Source organism: Panulirus ornatus, chromosome 24, assembly GCF_036320965.1.
Source record: "Panulirus ornatus isolate Po-2019 chromosome 24, ASM3632096v1, whole genome shotgun sequence".
NCBI lineage: Eukaryota > Metazoa > Arthropoda > Malacostraca > Decapoda > Palinuridae > Panulirus > Panulirus ornatus.
Window position 1 is genome coordinate 6,156,601 of NC_092247.1, and position 25,133 is coordinate 6,181,733.

The 25,133-nt window shown below is 41.9% G+C and overlaps 2 protein-coding genes across 4 annotated transcripts in view; one reads left to right on the forward strand and one right to left on the reverse strand.

Annotated features, from left to right (window-relative positions):
- The window catches only part of ssp3 (short spindle 3), a 72,415-nt gene that overhangs the window by 18,057 nt on the left and 29,225 nt on the right, over positions 1 to 25,133 (forward strand). For all 3 annotated transcript variants that reach the window (XM_071677055.1, XM_071677057.1, XM_071677056.1), the window contains 9 exons: positions 1,580 to 1,720; positions 3,059 to 3,800; positions 4,431 to 4,560; positions 18,252 to 18,374; positions 18,662 to 18,862; positions 19,965 to 20,177; positions 20,354 to 20,470; positions 23,159 to 23,302; positions 24,764 to 24,927. In XM_071677055.1, the coding sequence (XP_071533156.1) occupies positions 1,580 to 1,720; positions 3,059 to 3,800; positions 4,431 to 4,560; positions 18,252 to 18,374; positions 18,662 to 18,862; positions 19,965 to 20,177; positions 20,354 to 20,470; positions 23,159 to 23,302; positions 24,764 to 24,927 (1,975 nt within the window). The remainder of the gene's footprint in view (positions 1 to 1,579; positions 1,721 to 3,058; positions 3,801 to 4,430; positions 4,561 to 18,251; positions 18,375 to 18,661; positions 18,863 to 19,964; positions 20,178 to 20,353; positions 20,471 to 23,158; positions 23,303 to 24,763; positions 24,928 to 25,133) is intronic.
- LOC139757042 (uncharacterized) lies at positions 8,720 to 12,335 on the reverse strand. Its single transcript, XM_071677058.1, has 2 exons — positions 12,137 to 12,335; positions 8,720 to 10,291 (listed from the first exon to the last, which is right to left on the reverse strand). The coding sequence occupies exon 2, from the start codon at positions 9,919 to 9,921 to the stop codon at positions 8,980 to 8,982; it is 942 nt and encodes a 313-aa protein (XP_071533159.1). The 5' UTR covers positions 9,922 to 10,291; positions 12,137 to 12,335; the 3' UTR covers positions 8,720 to 8,979.

A 25,133-nucleotide genomic window follows, 5' to 3' on the forward strand; every position in this document is an offset into this window, starting at 1 on the left:
TATTTATTGTTATATGTAAAGTTACTTTCCTCTCTTCCTACTCGTACACATGCCTTACATCCTTGAAAAAAACTATTCACTGCTTCTAGCAACTTACCTCCTACACCATATATTCTTAATAACTTCCACAGAGCACCTCTATCAACTCTATCATATCAGTGAATGTCAATTTGCGGCAGGGGTGCGTGATGTCTCCATGGTTGTTTTATTTGTTTTTGGACGGGGTTGTTAGGGAAATGAATGCGAGAGTTCTGGAGAGAGGGGCAAGTACGCAGTCTGTTGTAGGTATGCAGTCTATTGTGGATGAGAGGGCTTGGGAAGTGAGTCAGTTGTTGTTCGCTGATGATACAATGCTGGTGGCTGATTTGGGTGAGAAACTACAGAAGTTGGTGACTGAGTTTGGTAAAGTGTGTGAAAGAAGAAGGCTAAGAGTTAACGTGAATAAGAGCAAGATTATTAGGTTCAGTAGGGTTGAGGGACAAGTTAATTGGCAGATAAGTTTGAATGGAGAAAAACTTGCGGAAGTGAAGTGTTTTAGAAATCTGGGAGTGGATTTAGCAGTAGATGGATCCATGGAAGCGGAAGTGAGTCACAGGGTGGGGGAGGGGGTGAAGGTTCTGGGACCGTTGAAGAATGCGTGGAAGGCGAGAGTGTTATCTCAGAGAGCAAAAATGGGTATGTTTGAAGGAATAGTGGTTCCAACAATGTTATATGGTTGCAAGGCATGGGCTATAGATAGGGTTGTGTGGAGAAGGGTGGATGTGTTGGAAATTAAATGTTGGAGGACAATATGTGGTGTGAGGTGGTTTGATTAAGTAATGAAAGTGTGTGAGATATGTGTGGTAATCAAAAGAATGTGGTTGAGAGAGCAGAAGAGGGTGTATTGAAATGGTTTGGTCACATGGAGAAAATGAATGAGGAAAATTTGAGGAAAAATTGACAAGAGGATATATGTGTCAGAAGTGGAGGGAACGAGGAGCAGTGGGCAACCAAACTGGAGGTGGAAGGATGGAATGAAAAGATTTTGAGCGATCGGGGCCTGAACATACAGGAGGGTGAAAGGCATGCAAGGCATAGAGTGAATTGGAACGATGTGGTATACTGGGGTTGATGTGCTGTCAATGGATTGAACCAGGGCATGTGAAGCACCTGGGGTAAACCATGGAAAGTTCTGTGGGGCCTGGATGTGGAAAGGGAGCTGTGGTTTTGGTGCATTACACATGACAGTTCAAGACTGAGTGTGAACGAATGTGGCCTTTGTTGTCTTTTCTTAGCGCTACCTCGCGTGCGCGTGGGGGAGGGGTTGCCATTTCATGTGTGGCGAGGTGGCAATAGGGAAGGATGAAGGCAGCAAGTATGAAGATGTACAAGTGTATATATGTATGTATACGTTGAAATGTATAGGTATTTATAAGTGCGTGTGTGGGCATTTATGTATATACATGTGTATGTGAGTGGGTTGGGCCATTCTTTTGTCTGTTTCCTTGCACTAAGTCGCTAACGCGGGAGACAGCGATTAAGTATAATGAATATAGATATGTGAAGTATTTACATTTATATTAACATTTTCTCCTTACAGATGATGGTGAGGGATGGGAAGTTGTTAGACGAGGAAGACGAAGTCATGGAGGTAGTACAGCATCACTTAATAACAGCAATCACCACATTCATAATAACCACTCAGTCAAAGATATTCGCAGTGGCAGCCTGAAGATGGATGGTTAGTATTACTGTAATAATTAATGATTTATTGGTTACCTTATTCTTTTGATTCTGTTCTTTGTGTATACAAATTTTTCGATGATTGTCTTTTAATCCCCTCTCCCCAAAGAAAAAGAAGCACAGGCAAAGACTTGCCTCAGTCATGGCTTTCTTATGTGAAGGTTGAAATAGAAAGGATAAGATAAAAGTGCAGGAAAGATTGGTTGGAGCTTGTCAGATGAAAGGTTACAGGACAAGGGATAGCTGAAAGTGATAGCTGAGAAGAGTTTCAAAGCATTCTTCATATAGCTATTTATGGAGCAATGGGATGATAGTTAAATGAGTTAAGAGGACTTACTCCTAAGGAAAAGGGAAAGTTAGGGTTTTTAGACAAAGACTAAATAGGAGAGCAAAAATTGGTATCGCATTAGAGGCACACTCCATTTAGACGAGGAAGCTTTCTATCTGGTTTTGGTCTGAAGAACCTGTTTACCTGCAGCTTTGAGGGGACTTGAGAGACCTTATATGAGGAAAATATGGGATAGGGTATATGTTTGGCAGGTTGAGGTTGAGGGGAAGGACTAGATATAGAATCATGGAAAGTAGTTAGAGGAAAATATGATGCATTGTTAGTTTGAGAATTTGCTATATTTTAACCAGGTCAGAGAAGTGGACAGGTTGAATTACAGAAGTTTTTGGAGATACATTTGGTTAAGGAATAGGAAGATGTCATAGTTGTTATATGGTTGTTTTGAGAAACTGCAATTTCTTTATACCTAATTGCCTTTTTTGCTTTAGTGAGGTATCATCAAGACTAAACAAATGGTGACTACATTTTGCACATCCAAACTATAATTGCTTTTTTTTGTTTTAGAATGACATCAAGCTGATAAACCATATGCCCCAAAGCATTTGGCTTGTTTAGACATAGAGCAAAATATATTCGTTATGAACACATTATACTACATTACAATGACATCTAAAATGACTATTACTCACTTGCATTTAGTTGCTACAACATAATGCAAACAGAAGTCAACCATATTGAAGATGACTGCCAATAAATGACATGTAGTGACTCCCTTCTTTCACTGTCAGGATATCATTGAAGCCATCAGGCCTTTTTTGCAACTTAATCCTGAATGCAGATATCATGAACTGCTAATGTTATAGTTAATGATTAAATCCTTATATAAGTACTTTTTTATCATTGAGATTTCTATACCAGTTGTGTGTTATCATCTGATGGTGCCATAGTGTGGTGATATATTTTAGCAAATACTACAATAATATGATAACTAAATCAGTGATAGATGTCTAGATTCTGATATATTTATACCATTTCTTTTTTGAATAGGTCATTGTGGTAGGGAAATGAAAAAACGATTTCATGTTCCAAGCTGTGCTACATCTATGCCTTCCCTGGCCGTAAGTGATGATATGGCAAAGGTAAAAGAAGAGACTAAGGATTCACAGTTAAGTAAAGATATTCATAAAGATAATCAGGTCACCAGAGGTCAAAACTCCACAGCTAGTAAAAGATTTAATAGTAGTGGCAATTTGCTGCTCACAGCAAACAGTGAGGGAAGGGAAGAAAGAAAAGCTTTTGCATCAGAATTAAAAAAACTAAGTGTTTCTTCCTCTAAAAGGACTGAAGGTAGAAAAAGTCGAAGAAACCCAAAAACTGTGGATGAACTTCACAAAAAATGTGATGTAAAAAATGAGAATCAGAACACTACGAATTTGATAATTGAAACTGAAAAGGACAAAAAGCATGATGTGAATGTAACCAAAGAAACTGGAGATCATGCTGATGCCAAAGTTGTAGAAGTTACTGCACCTGTAAAAACTGATACTGTAAGAAAAGAAAATTTCATTGAGAAAAAATCTGTGAATGAAGTGTCGGAGAATTTACTAGAAAGTGATGGAAAAGTTAGCCATTTGTGTGATCCATCCATACCAGAAGCTTCTGAAACAAGTGATGTGGATGATGATGAAAGAAAGGAAACACGTGTATTAGAAGAGCAAATATGTATAACTTCTGAAAAATTGGAAATGGAAATAACTGAACCTGACCAACAAGGAGAGCGGGAATCCAGGTAGGATATTAGTTAGCAATTTCATGTCATCCCATATATGGTTCAGTTTTAATGGTTAGGTTGTACTTCTAGAATCATTCCCATGGTTTCCCCCAGCTACTTCACATGCCCTGGTTCAGACTGTTGAGAGCACATTGCTCTCTGTATACCACATCTTTAAGTTCACTTTATCCCATACATGCCTTTCACCTCCCTGAACAATCACAATCTTTTTCACTCTATCCATTCATCTCCAGTTTGGTTTCCATTCTCATCTTTCCTCCTTCACTCGTGACATATATATCATCTGTGTTAACCTCTCCTCACTCATCATCTGTGTCAACCTCTCCACACACATTCTTTCTTCTCATCACCTTTTGTATTACTGCATTATATAATTATCAAAATTTTATAATCCACTTAGAACCTTTCCATCTGCAAACAAGTGTCTCATTTGTTAGGCCCTTCCACCCCCAGAATACTGTAGAATGTTAATATTTATTAGATGCTGAAAATTTCTGTTTTAGATTTGGCAAGGGTTTTTGCTATTTAGACCAAGACAAAATAGTCCTTTAGTCATGGATGGAGGGAAAGAGGAATTACTTTGTAGATAGAGAGTTTTCTGAACAGCAGTTTCTTTTCTTTTTGCAGAAGCTATGATAGTGACAGTCAGATGGATGAGGAAGAAATGCGAAATAATGCTGCTGCATTAGAGTCTGCTGTTCAGGAGGAGCAGCGTCTAAAGCAGCAAATAGAAGAGACAGAGAAAGCGGAAATTCAGGTATAGTGAAATATGATTACGGAATTTTGCGTGAGTAGCATGCAGGGAAGGTGTAATAATTGAAGAGTGGGAATATAAAACGAGTAGTTGCATCTCATAAACTGAATTACTTTATGTTACATCCAAAAGTCTCGAAGTTTGTAATAGAATAGTTGCATTAGTTGCAAGTATTTATTTTGGCTTTGCCAGGATGGATGTGGGTGGCCATCATCATGATATAGTGCGAGACATGTTAGTCACATTGTGTATTACATTTATACACTTATTCAAGAACCATATTATGTACTATTTGCAACTCAGGTATTTATGCCTTTTTCTCAAGTGCTCTTGTGTGTTTGTGTTTATTTCCTTTTATTCATACTGGGGGTTCTTATGTGCACTTCTGTGACTTTAACTAGAATTAAAACTAAAGTCAGAAGTTTGTGGTTTAGCATTCAACTGCTCACTATTACAGCCATAAAACATACCTCATTGTTGGGCATCAGAAAGTGATTTTAGATACAACCATTCTCATCAATATTATAACACTCAAATGGAACGATTCTTGTTTATAGATTTTGAATCTGAAGGGAGAAAAAAAATTGGGTGTAAATAATTCTGATACAGTTTTGAGAAGAAAGAAAGACTGTTGTTGCACTTTAAGCAATCTTCACATTTTGAAAATTGAACTATAACTGATAAAGGCTATAGTAATTATATTATTAAGCCTGTCTTTTCACAAATATGTCACCTTATTCTAAGCATTGTATCATTAGGAATATTATTTACTATTGTGGAAACAGTTGGTTATTCTTTTGACAAAAGTTTTGTTTCTGCTCTATGAAAGAAATGTCTCTCTAATTCACATATAGTTTTTCTTGTTTATTTTTTGATATAAAAGACTTTCTAAAAGGGGAAACAGAAGAAGGAGTCACGCGGGGAGTGCTCATCCTCCTCGAAGGCTCAGATTGGGGTGTCTGAATGTGGATATATGTGTCAGAGGTGGAGGGAACGAGGAGAAGTGGGAGACCAAATTGGAAGTGGAAAGATGGAGTGAAAAAGATTTTGAGTGATCGGGGCCTGAACATGCAGGAGGGTGAAAGGCGTGCAAAGAATAGAATGAATTGGAACGATGTTGTATACCGGGGTCGACGTGCTGTCAATGGATTTAACCAGGGCATGTGAAGCGTCTGGGGTAAACCATGGAAAGTTCTGTGGGGCCTGGATGTGGAAAGGGAGATGTGGTTTCGATGCATTATTACATGACAGCTAGAGACTGAGTATGAACGAATGGGGCCTTTGTTGTTTTTTCCTAATGCTACCTCGCGCACATGAGGAGGGAAGGGGTTGTTATTTCATGTGTGGCAGGGTGGCGATGGGAATAAATAAAGGCAGACAGTATGAATTATGCACATGTGTATATATGTAAATGTCTGTGTGTGTATATATATGTATACGTTGAGATGTATAGGTATATATATTAGCGGGTGTGGACGTGTATGTATATACATGTGTATGTGGGTAGGTTGAGCCATTCTTTCATCTGTTTCCTTGCACTACCTCGCTAACGCGGGAGACAGCGACAGAGCAAAATAAATAAATAAATAAAATAAAAATTGCACTAAGAATGTTTGTTTATCATATGAAGAGTCAGACTTTTCGAATCATCTGCTTAAATGCTTAACCCTTAACTCTTAAACTGGTTACTTCGTCTTGTGACTAAGTGATTAACTTTTAACCATACTCTTGTCTTAGCATGAATTAAAGCTTTCCACATAAATAGAATGGAGTCATGCTTGGAGAAAACCCATATTTACCTTCACAGTTGTTCCTGAGTCTTAGGCTTAAGCCCATGGACCCTGATGGGAAATTCTCCTGTGTACTATAATTACTGTATGCTTACTAGCACAGACCGTTTCCTGTCCATTCAGTGCCTTCCCATAACCATCTTAAAGGAAGGTATACATCTTCTCTTTATATTCTCCTTACACAAATTTGATTTAGACATATTGTTTATTTTATATGGGGTTGGATCATGGAGGCAGTACTACTGTTTAAGGGTTAAGCGTCTTGTGTTGAATTGGTGTTTGTAATTTAGGGTTAGGAGGTCTCTAGGGTGCAGTTGGAAGCATAACACCTATAATTCTGGGGACTGGGGCTTCATGTGTATGTATGTCTTCTGTCACCCTTTTAAACCAAAACAAACACAATTGAACCTGCACTCTCCTGAAACCTTTATAAGCCCCACTCAAATACACACAGCTACTTTGGGTATTACATACAACATACATGACATTCACTCATAACAGTACAAACAACATATACAAACTAAATGCCCCTTTAAGAGTAACTGGTACCAGATTTGGACAAAATAAATTTATATACCCGATGAACAGTTCATCTGTTCCACCCGAAACTACACCTCCCTGCCATGGTGCTCAACCTTGTCAAAAGCAAAGGTAGCAAAGCTGCAAACCACACAACTCAGAGCACCCAGAACAATTATGGGCAGCTCAGAGCTTTCAGAACAATCACAAGCTACCTTGAAGCCAGCACTCAACATTTACACAATGAATCAAAAAATCTTATCAATAGAATCTCACCTCAAATATGCTTAGTACTCAGTTCTTTGAAACAAAGCAAGATTCCCCCCATCCAAACTACTCCATAACTTAACATCAACTTGGCAGTATATTAATTGCATCAGGCAAAAGATATGAATGCCTGTTGAGGAATCTGGGATGCTTAATTACTGCAGGAGAACCAATAAATTTACTTAAGAGTGACTGACTACAGACACATTCAACAGAGTAGATTAGGTTCTTGGTTGAAGACAGTATCATATAGACAGTATCAGATGAATGTTGAGTGGACATTTATGCTAGAGGATTAATTGCCAAGAAAAATAACATTATACAACATGCAAGATGAATGATGAGAAGGGGAGTGTTGGTTGAAACAAAAGAGTATTATCCAGTAAGCAAGTAGTATGGTTGGCACCACATGATAGTTCTGCCATCTTGGGAAAATCTCATTGTATGTACTTGTATGTTGGTACATCACAGCCTCATACACCACACTACCCTCAAGCATCACACTTCCTTTATGCATCATACTCCCCTATTTACTCCACAAACCCACATGCCTCACACCTACCTCATGCTTTGCACTGCTCACATGAATCATACTTTTTCATGTACATCACTACTGTCATGCATCATGCCTGCATCATGCATCACACCTTTCTGATATGCCATAATGCCCTCATGTATAGTAACTCCCTCATACATTACACTGTCATTGTGCATCACACCTCCCTAATTCAACATACCTCTCGTATATCACACTGTCGTTGTGCATCACACCTCCCTAATGCGATTTGCCTCTCGCACATCACACTGTTGTTGTGCATCACACCTCCCTAATGCATCGTACCTCTCATATACCACACTGCTCACAGACGTCACACTTCCCTTATGCATTATTCTTCGCTCATTCATCACACCTTCCTCATACATTGCACTGTCCTCGTGCATTACTTGTTCCTCACACAGTACTGCCCTCATATACCACTACCCTTATTTATCACACCTTAAATAAACCTTTTTTCACTTATACATCACTCTACCTTCAAGAATCACATCTCCCTCATACACTAAACTAACCTCATGCATCAAATCTCTCATGCAACTTGCTCCCCTCGTACACAATGTCTTCATTATAAACCACACCTACCCCCATGCATGTTACTTCCCTCAAGGGTCACACCTCTATGTACAACTTACTTAATGATGCATGACACTGCTGTTGTGTGCCACACACAGCCTTCATGTATCACAGCTGCCTCATAACCAGCACACTCTCATGCATCACACCACCCACATAATCCAAGCTGCTTTCAAGGATTACACTGCCTTTGTCCACCACACGGCTCTCAAGCATCACATTTCCCTCGTGCATCACTCCTTACACATTGCACTGCCCTCTTGCATCACACTTCCCTCATGCATCACATCTCCTTCATGTATCACACTGCCATCGTCCCTGGCACATCACACTGCTCTTGTACACCACACTATCCACCATGCATACTCTGATATGATAAAAAGTCATAATTAAAATATGCAGGAATAATTTCCTGTATTTGTTTTTGTGGCTGAGATGGAATGAAACCAGAGTGTAGTATTAAATTATAATTTTATTCCAAATACATTTTCAAGCTTGTGTATCACACAATTGTCGTCATTTTAAATAGGATTTTGATAAATGTCTAAGTGAATATTCTTTGTATCTATGTATGTATCGATGATAAATGCACATATAGAATGTATCAAGTCCACATATTTTGTGACCATGGGCAAGCAGTGACCAGAGAGAGAAGAATGATGTGATTGATATGTTAGAAGGAGAGAGAGAGAGAGAGAGAGAGAGAGAGATGGATCACTGGCGTGGCACTGCTGCAGTGAAGCGGTAGATACCAATGACTACGAGCAGGAGACAGACAACAGCTGCGGTTATGATGATTCCCACGACGGACTTGGACAGCCTCATCCTTGGGCTGGGCTCCTGGTCCTCCTCACGGCTCACGAGATCGTATGACACATGGTATTCCTGCTTGGCCATGGCGTGGCTGCCGGCGATCTGATACCGCGTCCTGTACACCTTGCTGGGCTCGCCGATGGCGTAAACGGAACAGGTGATGTGCCTGTTGTTCTTTGGCCGATGGAGCGACAGGGTCGACGTCATCTCCGGGATCGGGGAGCCCAATTCGTCCGCGTCGCCCTCTTCGTGCCACACGTGGACGAAGGGGTTGCTCCATGATGGGACGTGCTCGGGCGTCGGGCACCGTAGCGTCACCTTCTCGTCGTCTTTGCGTATCTCCAGCTCCTCCGATGGCTCTTCGATGGGCACGTCGGCCACGCCGAAGGAGATGGACTCCGTCTTCGTCTGCGTGCCGCGGTTCAGAGTGCACGTCACCGTCCCATCCGTCTTGATGGGCGCCGTGATCATGTACGTCATGAGGCACTCCGAGCTCCCCACGCGGTAGTTGGCCTTCCTTTTGCTGTATCTCTTAGGGATGCTGTGATAGGCGTGACCGGTGACGCTCACCGTCAGGTTGGTGGCGACTCGCGACCGCTGGAAGCACGCGCCGCACACGACGGCGAATGGGACGCCCATGGGCAGCTGCAGGTACCTGAGGGACTCGGCCTCCTTTGTGATGGGGTGGCGCGTCCGCCACGATGGGTGGTAGAACTGATTGAGGAACGTCAGGTACGGAGACTTGAGGTGCAGGGGTGCCCATCTCAGTAGATGGGTCGAGTCACCTGTGCTCAGCGTCAGACCACAAATCACAAAGATGACAGTTAGGCAAAAGTTCCTCATTGTCTTATATAACTATACGCTAGAGATATATATATGGATACGTAGATTTACCTAAGTATATCTTTGCACTTGGTTTCCACTCTCAGCTGATATCTTTTTTGTACTGTTCCTCTTGATAGACTACCAGTGTGTTGAGCTGCCGTTGGTAGGATCACGTGGTAGGTGTGTCTCGTGGTCGACTGTCCTGTAGACTTGGCGCCGTACGCATTTCATCAGTTCATCATGACGCTTTTCCTGTTTTCCACTTGGGGATTCCAGTGACGGTGTTACGTCACCAATGTACTACGTGGTGATACCTTGCGTTTTGTGTCGCCTGATTTGGCCAATGATTCATGTATAACGAACGTGTCGTGCTTTTGGTGTCGTTTGCCTGAAATTCAAGAAAATATCATGTTAGTCTCTTTGTGAACTCTTATGTCACCAGTAAACACCACGAATCTCACGGATAGTTTGTGAGATACGATTCTAATGCCAACTTATAAACTACGGAGCAGAGATAATGACCATATTGCTAATGATGACCTTTTGAAAGTTATTCTGGATAACATCCCAGTGGAATAGAAAATGATCTTGATCATGCCGATCTAGGTGTCACGAAGGAGGCGTAAGTGTTTACAGATTCCTCGTTAAAGAGGCATTATGTGGTATTAGATTCATTATGCAAGAGGCTTGAATGTTATTAGTCATCATAAAAGGCTGAAGTCTTAGTAAATTCATGACGAAAGAGACTTACATGTTGTGAGGCATTATGAAAGATGCTGATGTCTTATTCATTACGAAAGAGACCTAAGTGTTATTAGTCATTATGGGAAGAGAGGTAAATGTTATTGCGTAGCTTGTAGTGGGAGAAGCGTGGCCTCCCCTCCAACCCTGTACTGAACCCTGGCACTCGTGTGTGTGTGTGTGATATGATGCCCTCATTAAGCCCTGGCCAGGGGGCTGGTGTCACCCCAACACCCTCATACTGTAACCACACTCGCACCCTCACAGCACAACACTCACCCAGCTTCCGTCACACACTCATGCTTTCACACACACACACACACACACACACACACACACACACACACACACAACACTCACCCAGCTTCTGCCAGACACTCATGCTTTTCACACACACACACACACACACACACAACATAACACTCACCCACCTTCTGCCACACACTCATGCTTCCTCCCCTCCCCCACACACACAACACAACGTTCTGCCCATCTCTTGCCTTTGTAGAGATTACCTCTAAACCCCCGTTAACATTCCGGTCACATCCTTGAACGCCCCACCCCCTAGTTATGATGACGCATGACTTTTCACTCAACAGCCTTTAAGGGTCAGGTCAAAAGGCCGGGGGGGGGGGGGTTATCATACCTCCAAGGACCTAACCCTCGTACAGTGGTATAGACGTCATCATCTGCCACCAGTACAGTGGTATAGACGTCATCATCTGCCACCAGTACAGTGGTATAGACGTCATCATCTGCCACCAGTACAGTGGTATAGACGTCATCATCTGCCACCAGTACAGTGGTATAGACGTCATCATCTGCCACCAGTACAGTGGTATAGACGTCATCATCTGCCACCAGTACAGTGGTATAGACCTCATCATCTGCCACCAGTACAGTGGTATAGACGTCATCATCTGCCACCAGTTAGGTCTGGAGGACAAAACCTTCAGTTTTCATATTATGGGTTGCCATAACTACACACGTACTACTGTGAGGAAATGTACTTCTGTAATTTATCCCAAGAAAACTAGATCTTTCATGTTAGATAAATGAGTCGTCGTCTGGTGCATTGAAATATCACACTCGTCTAGAATTAAGTAAATTCGGATGTCATAATGAAAGCGTTCCCGACCGTGATGCATTCACGGGCCGTCCAGGGTTGAGAGCATAGGTTCGAATCCTGGTTGCGGCAGTCGGTCCACGGTCATCCCAGCTGTTCATCCACCCTAAAGATTGGTCGATAGAATGGGTACCTGGCTCAGGCTAGGATATATATATATATATATATATATATATATATATATATATATATATATATATATATATGGGATGGCTTTGATTAGGACCTCAGCTGCCCCCTGCCGTCTCATCTAAAATAGAAAAAAAATTACATTCACAGGTACCAGGCTTCGCCGTCTCATCTAGCATAGAAAAAAAATTACATTCACAGGTACCAGGCTTCTACTGGTAATGTTATGTAGCTTACCAGTTACAGTGGCATTATGAATGACGTACACTCCTTCCTACGATATATGCACTAGAAGCCAGCCTTACATGTTCTCCATGGCACTGCTGGTTTAGGACTGACGACTCGTGTGAGTGTGTGTGTGTGTGGGTGTTGATCAGCTGTTTTCAGAGCAGACCAATTGAGAAGCATGATCGGGTTACGTGTTATATGCCAGGGAGGAATTCTCAGCGTGGCCGGCATGAAACTGGCTACTGTTGTGATAACGCCATCCCACGAGAGTTGTACGTTTTTATTTTGGGTAGAAAGGCCCTCGAGAGGTTTTCCAAGAGAGATGGGGGCCAGTCGAGTAGGAAGGAAATGCCTTTTTGAATATATTAACACACTGACCACGACCTTTTGGTCGTCATGGTATGACACCTGATCTGATTCTTGGGGCCAGGTAAAAGAGGCTATGGGCACCGTGCCTCAGGGTCGTGCCCCTTTTCTTCAAGGGTCGTGCCGTCGTGCTTAAGGGAGGGAGGGGGGGGGGGAGGTTAAATGGTCGGGAGGTATCTAATGGCTGACAAATAGGAGCTCTGTCTGAGGCAGGGAGGTTGTAAGCGAGAGCCTGGGTGTCGGGTTGGGTTACGTGCCGAAAAACAGAACTCCTCTCCAAAGACTGGAGATTGGTGGGTCACCGTGGGTTGAGCTGGTGGAGACCGTGGGATTACGTGAGATTAGATAACTCGCAAGACTTAAACCATCTCCACCGCAACTATAAAAGAGTTGTGAACGTACGAAAAGTGTCGTAATATTGACATAGAGTCACACCATTAACGGAAAGAGTCACCACGATTTCCTCAGTCATCTTTCCGGTAGGAGGTGACACCACGTAACATTTAATGGCTTTTGGATGGTGATTCAGGAGCCTGATTCTCCCCCCTCCCTCACACTTCATGGATGTGCTGGTGTGAGTGTGGCTCACTGGCCACGGCTGGAGGTAGTGTCCCTCCTCCCCCACGACACATCACGGGTCGTTCATGGCCAGGTAAAGTCCTCTGCCAGTGCCACAATACAAGAGCAACTGGTACTGTGCATATGTATGCAGTGGGTCGTCCCCTCATCCCCACCCAACCCTACCCCGTCCCGTTCCAAGTGATGAACACACACACACACATACACACACCACTTTGTAAACCACATGTGAATGGTGCCGGCTTCTGGGGCTGACACCAGACACACACACACACACACACACACACACACACACACACACACACGAGGCAAAAACAAAAAGTAGAATGTAACCTGAGCCACGAGACGGATCCTGGGGATTAAGGACCTAAACCCAGTTACGGCACCACGCAGATCTCTCTCTCTCTCTCTCTCTCTCTCTCTCTCTCTCTCTCTCTCTCTCTCTCTCTCTCTCTCTCTCTCTCTCTCTCTCTCTCTCTTGGAACGTTAGAGAGAGAGAGAGGCTATGTTGCCATGTGTTATGTGCTGTTATGTATGTAGTTGGTGCCGAGACGCTCGTATCGCGAGTGTTGACTCGTGTTATGTACGTAGAAAGTGGACGGTATACATGTTATGTGTCCACGTATTGTACACAAGTGACAGCTGGGAGGTCAAGCAACGTACGAGTTATCAGTGAGTCACGTGAGTAACTGGTGACTCGTTAACCAGAAATGATTTGGGATCGAAAATTATTTGTATAGACTTGAATGTGCAGATGTGTTAAAAGGTTCTTGTATGTAGTGGTGCATAGACGTACATTTTGTTTTAGATTAAGTCGTTAATTCAGTGTGTATATATATATATATATATATATATATATATATATATATATATATATATATATATATATGACTTATTTATCTTGAGTTAGATACGTTAGGTATATCACATGACAGGTGTTCAAGGTTCGTCTGTCACAGGACGTAGAGAATTATGATAAGAATGACATAAAGTCGAGAATTAGTCTTTTTTTATTTGTGAAGGGAATGTTTCCACTCATTATATGATCTTGAGAGGCTGGTGGATGAGAATACACTGGTGGAACATCATGAGCACGACCTTACGATGTCATGGTATGATGACCCAGCTTCTGACCCGTCGTATGGGGTCGTGCACTTTTGAAGGGTCGTGCCTACGTTGTGAGCGGTCGTGCTCTTGTGTTCAAGGGTCGTACCCGCCCCCTCGGTTTTTACTCGGGAGGTGGGTCGTACTTTCCTGTGCCCCAATGGAAGGGAAGCGGTTCAGGATAGGAAGTGTATGTTGACCTCGGGAACATTTCCTGACTCCGTTACAATATTCAAGTTTACTCTGAACTTCTTCGTTTGTTTTTCCGCATTTGCTGTCTTTGTTTGGCTGCACGTGAGGTGTGTTTGTCGTTGAACAACGCGTCCTCGGCACCAGTTGTTGTTCTTACCTCATGTTAATGCAAATGGTGGACACAGTCCCGCAGCGTTCCCGTAATACTTCCTGCTCATCTTAAGTTGGTTGTGTTTTTAGATGTAAAATGACCCCATCCACCCTCACCCCCTCTCTCTCTCTCTCTCTCTCTCTCTCTCTCTCTCTCTCTCTCTCTCTCTCTCTCTCTCTCTCTCTCTCTCTCTCTCCACCATGACGACTGACCTCCCTCACAGTAACCCAACCATCTGCCGTGCCAGTACTGGCTGTCCTCTCTACCACCACCACTTGTCCCTGCCACTGTTTCTACAACCCCCTGCCCGCCGCTGCCGCCACCACCACCGGCACAACCATCGCTACAACCACCTTGGTAGCAACCCTCTCTCCCGCCAACTTCCACCTGAAGAACCTTCCATCTCTACCACCTACCACCACCATTTGTCATCACCACCACCCACTAACAACAACAACCACCACCTACTACTGCAACCAACTTTTGTTGACACTCTCCCCCGGCCACACTAGGGTCACAACTACCACCTACCACCACTTACGGCCTCCACCACCTAGCATGTTCTTCACTCCACTACCCACTACCACACCCGTTGACCGTTCCTGCCACCACCTGTTGTCCACTGCCACCACTACCGCCACCCACTGGTCACAGCCACCATCAGCTGACCATTACGAGCACCAGTGTCCACTGCTACCACCCACGTACAACTTCCAATACCCACAAACCTCTACCGTCACCCCCCCCCCCTTGCCACCACCCATTGACAACTGCAACTACTCTGCCCACTGCCATCACCCACTGACCTTTGCTACCACCCACTAACTATTACCAATGGCTGTTGCCCACTACTACCACCACCCTTTGCCCATTACCGCCACCCACCACATCACGGCCATCCACTGCCCACTGATCTCCATCCATATACCCAAACTCACCCATTCATCCGTTCACCCACTTACCCCTAACACCAACAACTACAGCAACAGCTACGAACATCCACCTACCCACGTACACTCACTGCCACACCATACGTCATCAACCACGTAAAATACGAAAAGCAAGCAGCTGCATGAACAAAGACAACAGGATGCCAGGTTGCAAAGCTATATCAAAAATGATATATGACAAAGAATACAGTATTCTCTCTCTTTAAGACCCTGGTCAGGCTTCATGGGGGATAATGCTGCTTAGCTCTGGCCACCAATCTCAATTAAGGGTGAAACAAATCGAGATCACGTTCAAAGAACAATGAAACTAATTCCGTCTGTTGAGAAATTAACTTTCTGGAGAAATTTCCAGAGACGCAGAATCATTATCTCCAGAAGGGTACAGTCATACATGGTTTTCAGATTATTCAGCAAGTTAACACATGAAAATTTCCAGAGACGCAGAATCATTATCTCCAGAAGGGTACAGTCATACATGGTTTTCAGATTATTCAGCAAGTTAACACATGAAAATTCCTCTACATTAGATAAAGAATCTGGAGTCACATGTTATGATGTGAAACCAAAGATATGTATTAGGAACGTGGGCAATTTTTTCTTCTACATTTGTAGAATATTGTAATAGATTACCTCCTTGGGTATAATAGCTTGGTTATCATACCCCAGGGTAGTGCCGCTGACATTAAGGGGTTAACATTGTGGTTAACTTAGGCAGGTGTATGATGGTGGCTGGGTCAGGGGTTAGGTCAGGTCCAGGCCGCTAATGCTGCTGGTGCAGTAGTGGCCAGGTCAGGGGTTAGGAGGCTCAGGCCACTACTGGTGCTGGTGCAGGATGTGGGTAAGCACATTCCTGAGAACCATAGAGGCTGCAAGATATCGCTGGGTACTCTGTTGTCCTTTCCCTTACTTATGAGTTGACACGTGGTTGACAGCCATTAAAGCTGACTGATGCTGACGGTTGCTGCTGACACCGTCTAACCCATTGCTTCCGCTCACAGTTTTCTATCACCACCATCTAGAGCAAGTCAGTATCACCCACCACCACCACCAGAAGCAGCAACTGCATCACCATCATCCATCACCAACAAAATTGTCACCATGGACGAATGATTCCACCATTAAAAACCTTGCCATCAGCCACTACCATATATCCACCAGCAACAATGTCACCATAACCCACTACCTACAACAGCTACATTGTTACAATCAGTCATTTCCACAACCAGCAACAGTGTCACAATCATCCACCACCATTATCAGCAACACAGTCACTGTCAGTACGAGAATAGGCAACAACATCACTATCAGCCACCACATCCAAAAATGGCATTCACCATCAGCTGCCACCAACAACAATGACAGTCACCATTAACCACCACAACCAACAGTAACAGTCACTAGTTACCACCCCAGACAAAAATTAAAACAACAGCAACATGCATAGTAATCACCATCTGCCACCACCGACAACAAGAGCATCAACAGCAGTCACCATTAAGTGCCAGCAGTGATAATGAATCACTGCCAGCCACTACCACCAACAGCAATAGTCTTTATCAACCACCAAAACTGCCATCACCACTCATGATTCTAGTTCAAAAGGTGGTGTCTGTGCATATTCCAACATCACCACACCTGTTACATTCCTTGAGGACCTTGAGTCCCCAAACTTTGATGTTTTGTCACACAAGGTTGTCTCCAAACAACACTTTTTCTCAGTTTTGCCTGTTGCTCTTCTAATTTCTGCAAATTTTGTATCTTTCTTTGACTCCAGCCATGAAATTGTGGTATCCTCTCACTCACAAGCCAAGGTCCTTTAATTAGGGGATTTTAACATTCACCATATGAAATGCTTGATAAAGCCCATACATTCTCCATTTTAGGTAGGTGCATTTGGTAGAAACATCAGGAAGAAGTAGTTGGGAGGAACATTAGATAGGAGCATTAGGTAGAAGTAGTCAGTAGGAACATAAGGTAGGAGTCTTTGCAGACACTGCATTAGAGATGCCCTCTGCCAATGGCCTGTTAAGAGTGAGGCACTAAAGGCTAAGAAGTGACACTAGAGTTCATTAGTTATGAAGATTTTATTGCTGCCACCCCCTTGAGGGAGTTCCAGGAGGGAACAGTTGTCAGAGATATAGATAGATAAATTTTCCATTCTCAGTGATCTAAAGCGAATAGTCTCCCACCCTGCCTATACCCCTGACTGCTATAGCCTCTCCTTATATTCTGGATCTGTTTTTCACCTCTAATCCCCCCTGCTTTGAATACACAATCTTTCTCTCAGCTGGTTCATCTGATCACACTCTTCATAAATGTACCTATTTTAATGGCTCCTCCCTCTCCAGCAACCCCTTCTAAGTGTAGATATTGGCACCTCAACATGACTAACTAGAAGAACTTAGAAAATTTCTTTTATAACATTCCTTGGGTGAATTACTGTCTCATATGTAATGATGCTTCTGTCTCTTCCAGATGCATAGCAGAAGTCATAGTTGCAGGAATAGAAGCATTTATCCCCTCTTCATTCAAGATAAGCTCTTCTTCTAGTCCATGATTTGACCATTCCTCTCCTAAGGCCATTCAAGCAAAGGATCAGACATATTGGGCTTGACAAAAATCTTTCCACCAATTCCCATTCGGCATTTATCGTTGCCAGTAATTCTTAACATTCCCCTTCAGTACCCTGTGGGCATTCACTTAGTTCATAACAGACGTAATAACTATCCTTTGTTTTCTGTTATTTTTAATGCTAGATTGAAAATATATTCTATTGTTATAGGTAGACGATGTAGATGATTGTGAGGAAGATGGAAGTGATGTGTTGGAGGCAGCAGGCAGAGCAACATCACCTGTTACACCACCTTATGATGGTGTTTTGTCAGCATTGAGCTGGGCGGATCAGGTGAATTGCAAGGCTAACATTTCTTTTAGTACTTTCAAATGTTTTGAGTAATACACATATCTGATGAAGTTCTACCACTACATTAACAAAGTTGATTGTAAAGCAGTCTGACTTATCATTTTCCCTGTCTGACCTGAAAAAGTAACAGCTCTATCTCACCAAATGGAGTGTGTACTCTTTCCGTTTAGTTGTACCTTACATGTTCTGCCATTCATCTTGTATCATCTTAGATCAAAGTTTTTTATAATCTGTTTGGATTGCTGTCTCATATTTATTACTTTTATTAGGTAGATGCAATGGAATCACTAGAAGAACTACGTCACCCTGGCCGTGTATTGCACATCCATGAAAAGTTGTCATCACCGTCTAGAAAGCGTTCATTATCAGAGAAGATGCGCCGCCATGAAGAAAGGTTAGCCAAGGCTCAGGAATTGCGTGAGAATCTTATACAAGCAAAAACTGAGAAACTGAAAGATTTGTTTAAGAAGGTATGTTGTTAGATTTCGATCATTATGTAGTAATAGCAAAGGTGAGGATTAGGACAAGATGAATACATAAGTCTAGTGGGGTAGAAGGTAATGAGATTATGATAACAGTGGAGACATTAGATGAACAGGAAACAAGGCTGGAATGGCAGTAAGAGTCAAAGCAAAGATGGCTGAAACTTATGAAAGATGAGAATGATGTCCAAGGTATGATGAAGGTAGGGGAAGATGTATGTGGGAAGAAAGTGAAAACGAGAGATGTATCTCCTTATGTATTAATACCTTCTAAGGTTCATGAAAGCAGGGCAAGTTGGTTGTTATTGGGATATTGTTACATAAGTCCCAAAGAAGTAAGGATTTCTCTCATATCCCTTACAGGATGACGTTGAATAGGAAGAAATAAGATAAATCAATTGCCAGATTGGGTCTCCTTGCTCATAGTTCACTTAGTTATCTTATATGCTTATTTTATGTTTTCTTAAATGCTTTACAGTACTTCAAAAAAAGTGTATGCAGTCAAGAATTTTGAAACATCAGACAGTATGAGAATTGATTATATTCATTAATTGGACAGAGAAAAAAACATGAAATGAGATAAAATGATGCAGCACAACTGGCTCATCAGCTCTCTCCACCATCCTTAAGGATTTTATCGCCTTTCTCCATCCACATGCATCTCATGCTGCATATTAAAAGCCTTTATGACGATACGGATTTTATTTTACTCATTGTATGATTTTTCTCTTTAGTGATATCTTTTTCCAAAGAATGGGTCTGGTATAGGGATGATCCTGGAACATAAACCCCCTTTTACTATGTAAAACAGTATTAACTTTGTATGGTATTTTCTCTGCATGCACCCTGAAAACTATTTGGCAAGGGTTTACTTATTGAACCTTGAAGTGGGACTTCTTTTGTGTGGATGTAGCTTAAAATGTAAACTATCTCATGGTTTTCTCATTTCCGTTGGTATATACTTTTTGTGTAGTGTTGACTGAATGGTTGGTCAAGGAATTTCACCTCTTTTGGATAATAGATGATATTTGTCAAGTACCAAAATCTTTGACAACTGTCTCCAAATATTAAGAAAATTGTTGTTTATCAGATTGAAGAGGTACGGCAAGACAAGGAATGTCTCCTTGACAAGAAGAGAGATTTATTTCAGCGGAAGATGCAGCGAGCAGAAGAGAAGCGAAGGCAGTTTCTTCAGGAGATTGTGAATAAGGCACATGATGAAGAAAACAAAGCTAAAGAAATTGCATTTATTAATGGCTTAGAGGCTCAAAACAAGTTACATGATATTATGCAGCAACACCAAGTAAGTATTGCCAATTCATGTTCTCTTAAAGGTTAGTTGGTCTTGCAAATTTTGATTGCTAAGGGTTAGAAACCTCTGTCCATCAGCCTTTTAGTGATGTTTATGCCTTTCACCCATACATCACCCTTTTTGTATATATGTATGTATATTTGATTTTAATTTTTTTCTTTGCTCAGAGCCACGAATCACGTTTAGCAGACATGGCTGAAGAGCGGACACGGAGACAGGAAGAGAAAGCTGCAAAAGAGGTTGCTGCTCAAGAGAGACGCAGAGCTCTTGAGGCAGAAAGACAGGTATGAATGTAACCATTATAGAATTATATGCATTGTACTTGTTACATCCGTGTAAAGATGGAAATGATGTGAAAATGATAGGGTACCTTTTTCAGATTGTGATATAGGTTTCTCTAAGGTCTGGACACACAGAACTCACCATTTACCTGTAGTTCAGTATATGTTAAGATAGCCTTGTCATGAATTTATTGAATTCGAGTAAACATATGGAGTACTCATGTGCAGGTATTGAATCTTTGAATTGTTGCTTTACTTTGGATCTGTTTGTTTAGCTCTGTTGACCAAACAGAGCAGTTTCATATAAGTGGTTGAACAACTTAGGTTTAAGATTTGCATTTGCATTTGAACCAGTCTCACTTTTTGTGTATGTGTTAATGTCTCCATGGATCTCCTGAAAGATTCAGAACATGATGGTGCCAAGGGTTCTCTTTATGTTATTGTGAGATCTGTGGCTCATAGAATTAAAGTGGCACCACTGCACTGAAGCTAAATGATTGTATAGAACCTAGTGCTTTTCTTCCTGCTAATAAAGCATAATCCGGACACACTTTAAACATTGCATTGAGATGCAACTTGATTGCACTGGAATGTGGCAAAACGCTCTTTGTTTATTTAGGAGACCTGTGATCACTAATGAGATTGTTGACTGGTATTTTTATAATTTTGTATAGAGTTGTACATGGTTTTGGTGAACGATTAGTCATTTTGCTGTTTATTAGGAGTTTGGAGTTTTAAGGCATGTTAATTTTTCTCTCCTATGCAGTTTTCCCATGAGCATAAGTTCTCTTGGATATTCTCATGTTTTTCCAACCAGCTGTGACCTGCCCCTTTCTAAAAGGCATATATTCCATTGCCTCAAAATCTCATGGACTCTATCCTCTTTTGTTACTTCTACTTGCTAAATCTTTTTTTTTTTTTTTTTTTTTTTTTTTTATACTTTGTCGCTGTCTCCCGCGTTTGCGAGGTAGCGCAAGGAAACAGACGAAAGAAATGGCCCAACCCCCCCCCCACACACATGTACATACACACGTCCACACACGGAAATATACATACCTACACAGCTTTCCATGGTTTACCCCGGACGCTTCACATGCCTTGATTCAATCCACTGACAGCATGTCAACCCCTGTATACCACATCGCTCCAATTCACTCTATTCCTTGCCCTCCTTTCACCCTCCTGCATGTTCAGGCCCCGATCACACAAAATCCTTTTCACTCCATCTTTCCACCTCCAATTTGGTCTCCCTCTTCTCCTCGTTCCCTCCACCTCCGACACATATATCCTCTTGGTCAATCTTTCCTCACTCATTCTCTCCATGTGCCCAAACCATTTCAAAACACCCTCTTCTGCTCTCTCAACCACGCTCTTTTTATTTCCACACATCTCTCTTACCCTTACGTTACTTACTCGATCAAACCACCTCACACCACACATTGTCCTCAAACATCTCATTTCCAGCACATCCATCCTCCTGCGCACAACTCTATCCATAGCCCACGCCTCGCAACCATACAACATTGTTGGAACTACTATTCCTTCAAACATACCCATTTTTGCTTTCCGGGATAATGTTCTCGACTTCCACACATTTTTCAAGGCTCCCAAAGTTTTCGCCCCCTCCCCCACCCTATGATCCACTTCCGCTTCCATGGTTCCATCCGCTGACAGATCCACTCCCAGATATCTAAAACACTTCACTTCCTCCAGTTTTTCACCATTCAAACTCACCTCCCAATTGACTTGACCCTCAACCCTACTGTACCTAATAACCTTGCTCTTATTCACATTTACTCTTAACTTTCTTCTTCCACACACTTTACCAAACTCCGTCACCAGCTTCTGCAGTTTCTCACATGAATCCGCCACCAGCGCTGTATCATCAGCGAACAACAACTGACTCACTTCCCAAGCTCTCTCATCCCCAACAGACTTCATACTTGCCCCTCTTTCCAAGACTCTTGCATTTACCTCCCTAACAACCCCATCCATAAACAAATTAAACAACCATGGAGACATCACACACCCCTGCCGCAAACCTACATTCACTGAGAACCAATCACTTTCCTCTCTTCCTACACGTACACATGCCTTACATCCTCGATAAAAACTTTTCACTGCTTCTAACAACTTGCCTCCCACACCATATATTCTTAATACCTTCCACAGAGCATCTCTATCAACTCTATCATATGCCTTCTCCAGATCCATAAATGCTACATACAAATCCATTTGCTTTTCTAAGTATTTCTCACATACATTCTTCAAAGCAAACACCTGATCCACACATCCTCTACCACTTCTGAAACCACACTGCTCTTCCCCAATCTGATGCTCTGTACATGCCTTCACCCTCTCAATCAATACCCTCCCATATAATTTACCAGGAATTCTCAACAAACTTATACCTCTGTAATTTGAGCACTCACTCTTATCCCCTATGCCTTTGTACAATGGCACTATGCACGCATTCCGCCAATCCTCAGGCATTACCATTTTAGTTCAGTCTTTGCTTCATAAAAATTATGTTAAAGAGAAGAAAAGGATTTTATACATGTGCAATGTGGGAAGGAACTCCATAAGGAACTCCATCATATGTTTAGATAATACCTTATATGCTGGACTGATTGTCACTTATAGTTTAGTTAACTTTCAGTCGTTTCATCCTGCCTTTTTATTTAATTCCAGGCTCGAATGGCAGAACTATGTGAGAAACGACGTCGTCGTTGTGAGCGTATTGATCGACAGCAAGCTGAAAGACGTGAAGAACTATTAGAGCAAGCCAGAGAAAAAGCTCGGGACCGTGAAGAGAGACTGTCAGCTCTGCAGCAAGTTAGTTTGTATTTGTAATTTTATTCCAGCTGAATAAAGCAAAAGCTTTTTTTTCATTCTGCTAATGATGGGATTAGTTAACATGATGCTTAATGTTAGTGTATTATTGATAGTTAGTGGAAGTACTCCATTTCTTTTCCTTACTTTTACCTGGAAAAGGCAGCTTCTGTCATGCAATTTTTTGTGACATTAGTTTCAAGAAGTGCTCATTGAGTTTTACACTTGTAAGGTAAGTGCTGGCAGAGTTGAGTGGGTTAACAAGACATTAATTGGCTGAATGGGCTCAGGTCAGGACAGAGAAATGGTCTCGATTGAGGACGTAGATGATATAGTATGGTCATATTTGGATAAGAAAAGATATTCTTATTGAATGATTAAAGCTAATGCCGTACAATGACTTGTAGAGAATTTTAAAAAGTTATATTTCATGAAAATTTTTCAGTTCATTTACAATGGAGTTCACAAAATCTGATTTGTGATGTTGAAGTTAAAGCATGGTGATATGTAAAGAAAATATACAGCATATTATTTTATGATGGAGGCTCTAGTCATAGATTATTAGCATTATGAAACAAGTGGTATGAGTGATTAGTGCTCAGTGGTAACCTTGCCATTAGGCAGAAACCCTATTTTGTTACTTATGTGTAGTTACATATGTTGGAAGGTACTCTGTCCTTTAGGTTGTATGTTATCCATTCTTACCTCTTTTTTATGATGGAGGCTCCAGTCATAGATTATTAGTATTATGAAACAAGTGGTATGAGTGATTAGTGCTATGTGCTAACTGTGCCATTAGGCAGAATCCATTTTTGTTACTTCTTTGTAGTTACACATGTAGGAAGGTACTCTGTCTTTTAGGTTGTATGTTATCCTCTCTTACCCACAGTTATTACTGGGCCAGTTAATCTGGATATGGGTAAGGAGGTTGCTGGAGGGGCTAGGGGAAAATGTTTCATCACAAACACCCTCCCTCTCGTAGGGTGAAGGTATATTAATGTCAGAGAGGGGCTGTTCCAGCTATAGTGTGCTCTCTTCTGTGTTTGTAAGTCTCTCTTCAGCAGAGAAATTCATAGAAAGCAAGCTTAATGAGGATGATGATGTAGCTCAAGCCAGTTATTGATGGGCAAAAAGGGAACAGTGATTTAACTGGCTCACTGGCATTAGTGTTTGGTAGTTGCTGAAGGGTGGTGAAGGCTTGTGTTATAATGTGGAAATGAAGGTGAGTAACCAACAGTGATCTTTGCAGTCTCCCACTGCTCACAGGGTCTCATCAAGCAGAGAAAGGGTTTTTTTTTTAATTGTCAAAAGCCTTCCTTAAGAAAGAAAAAAATAGTGCCAACAGCAGTCGTTTTCAGTCAGCATTTGAAATTTATAAGGACTAGGAAGACAGGTTTATGACAAATATGCCACTTTTATTCCAGTTTGAAAAATTTTGACTTGCAACATAATCACTCTTTTTAGGCTCAACAAGCAAAGGAAACAGAACTAGTAAAGAAGATTCAACAGAAGCAAGAAGAATCTGCGCGCCGTCATGAAGAGAACATTGAACAAATTAGGCAGCGAGCCTTGGAATCATCAATTATGAAATATTCAAGAGGATGTGATGATGCACCAAGACTTATCAGGTATGAGAACTTCAGTCTGATTATATCTGGTCCAAGTTTAAATTTTGACTGGATGTTTTTTATACAGTTATCACCATACATTCATGATGTATTCCTTTTCATGCATGCAGAGCTGAGTGGTGTATGTGAAGTGTCATACTACCACATTGAAGTGCTTAAGACCCAATAAGGCCTAGCAGCTTCAGTAGAGCTTTGTTAAAGGACTT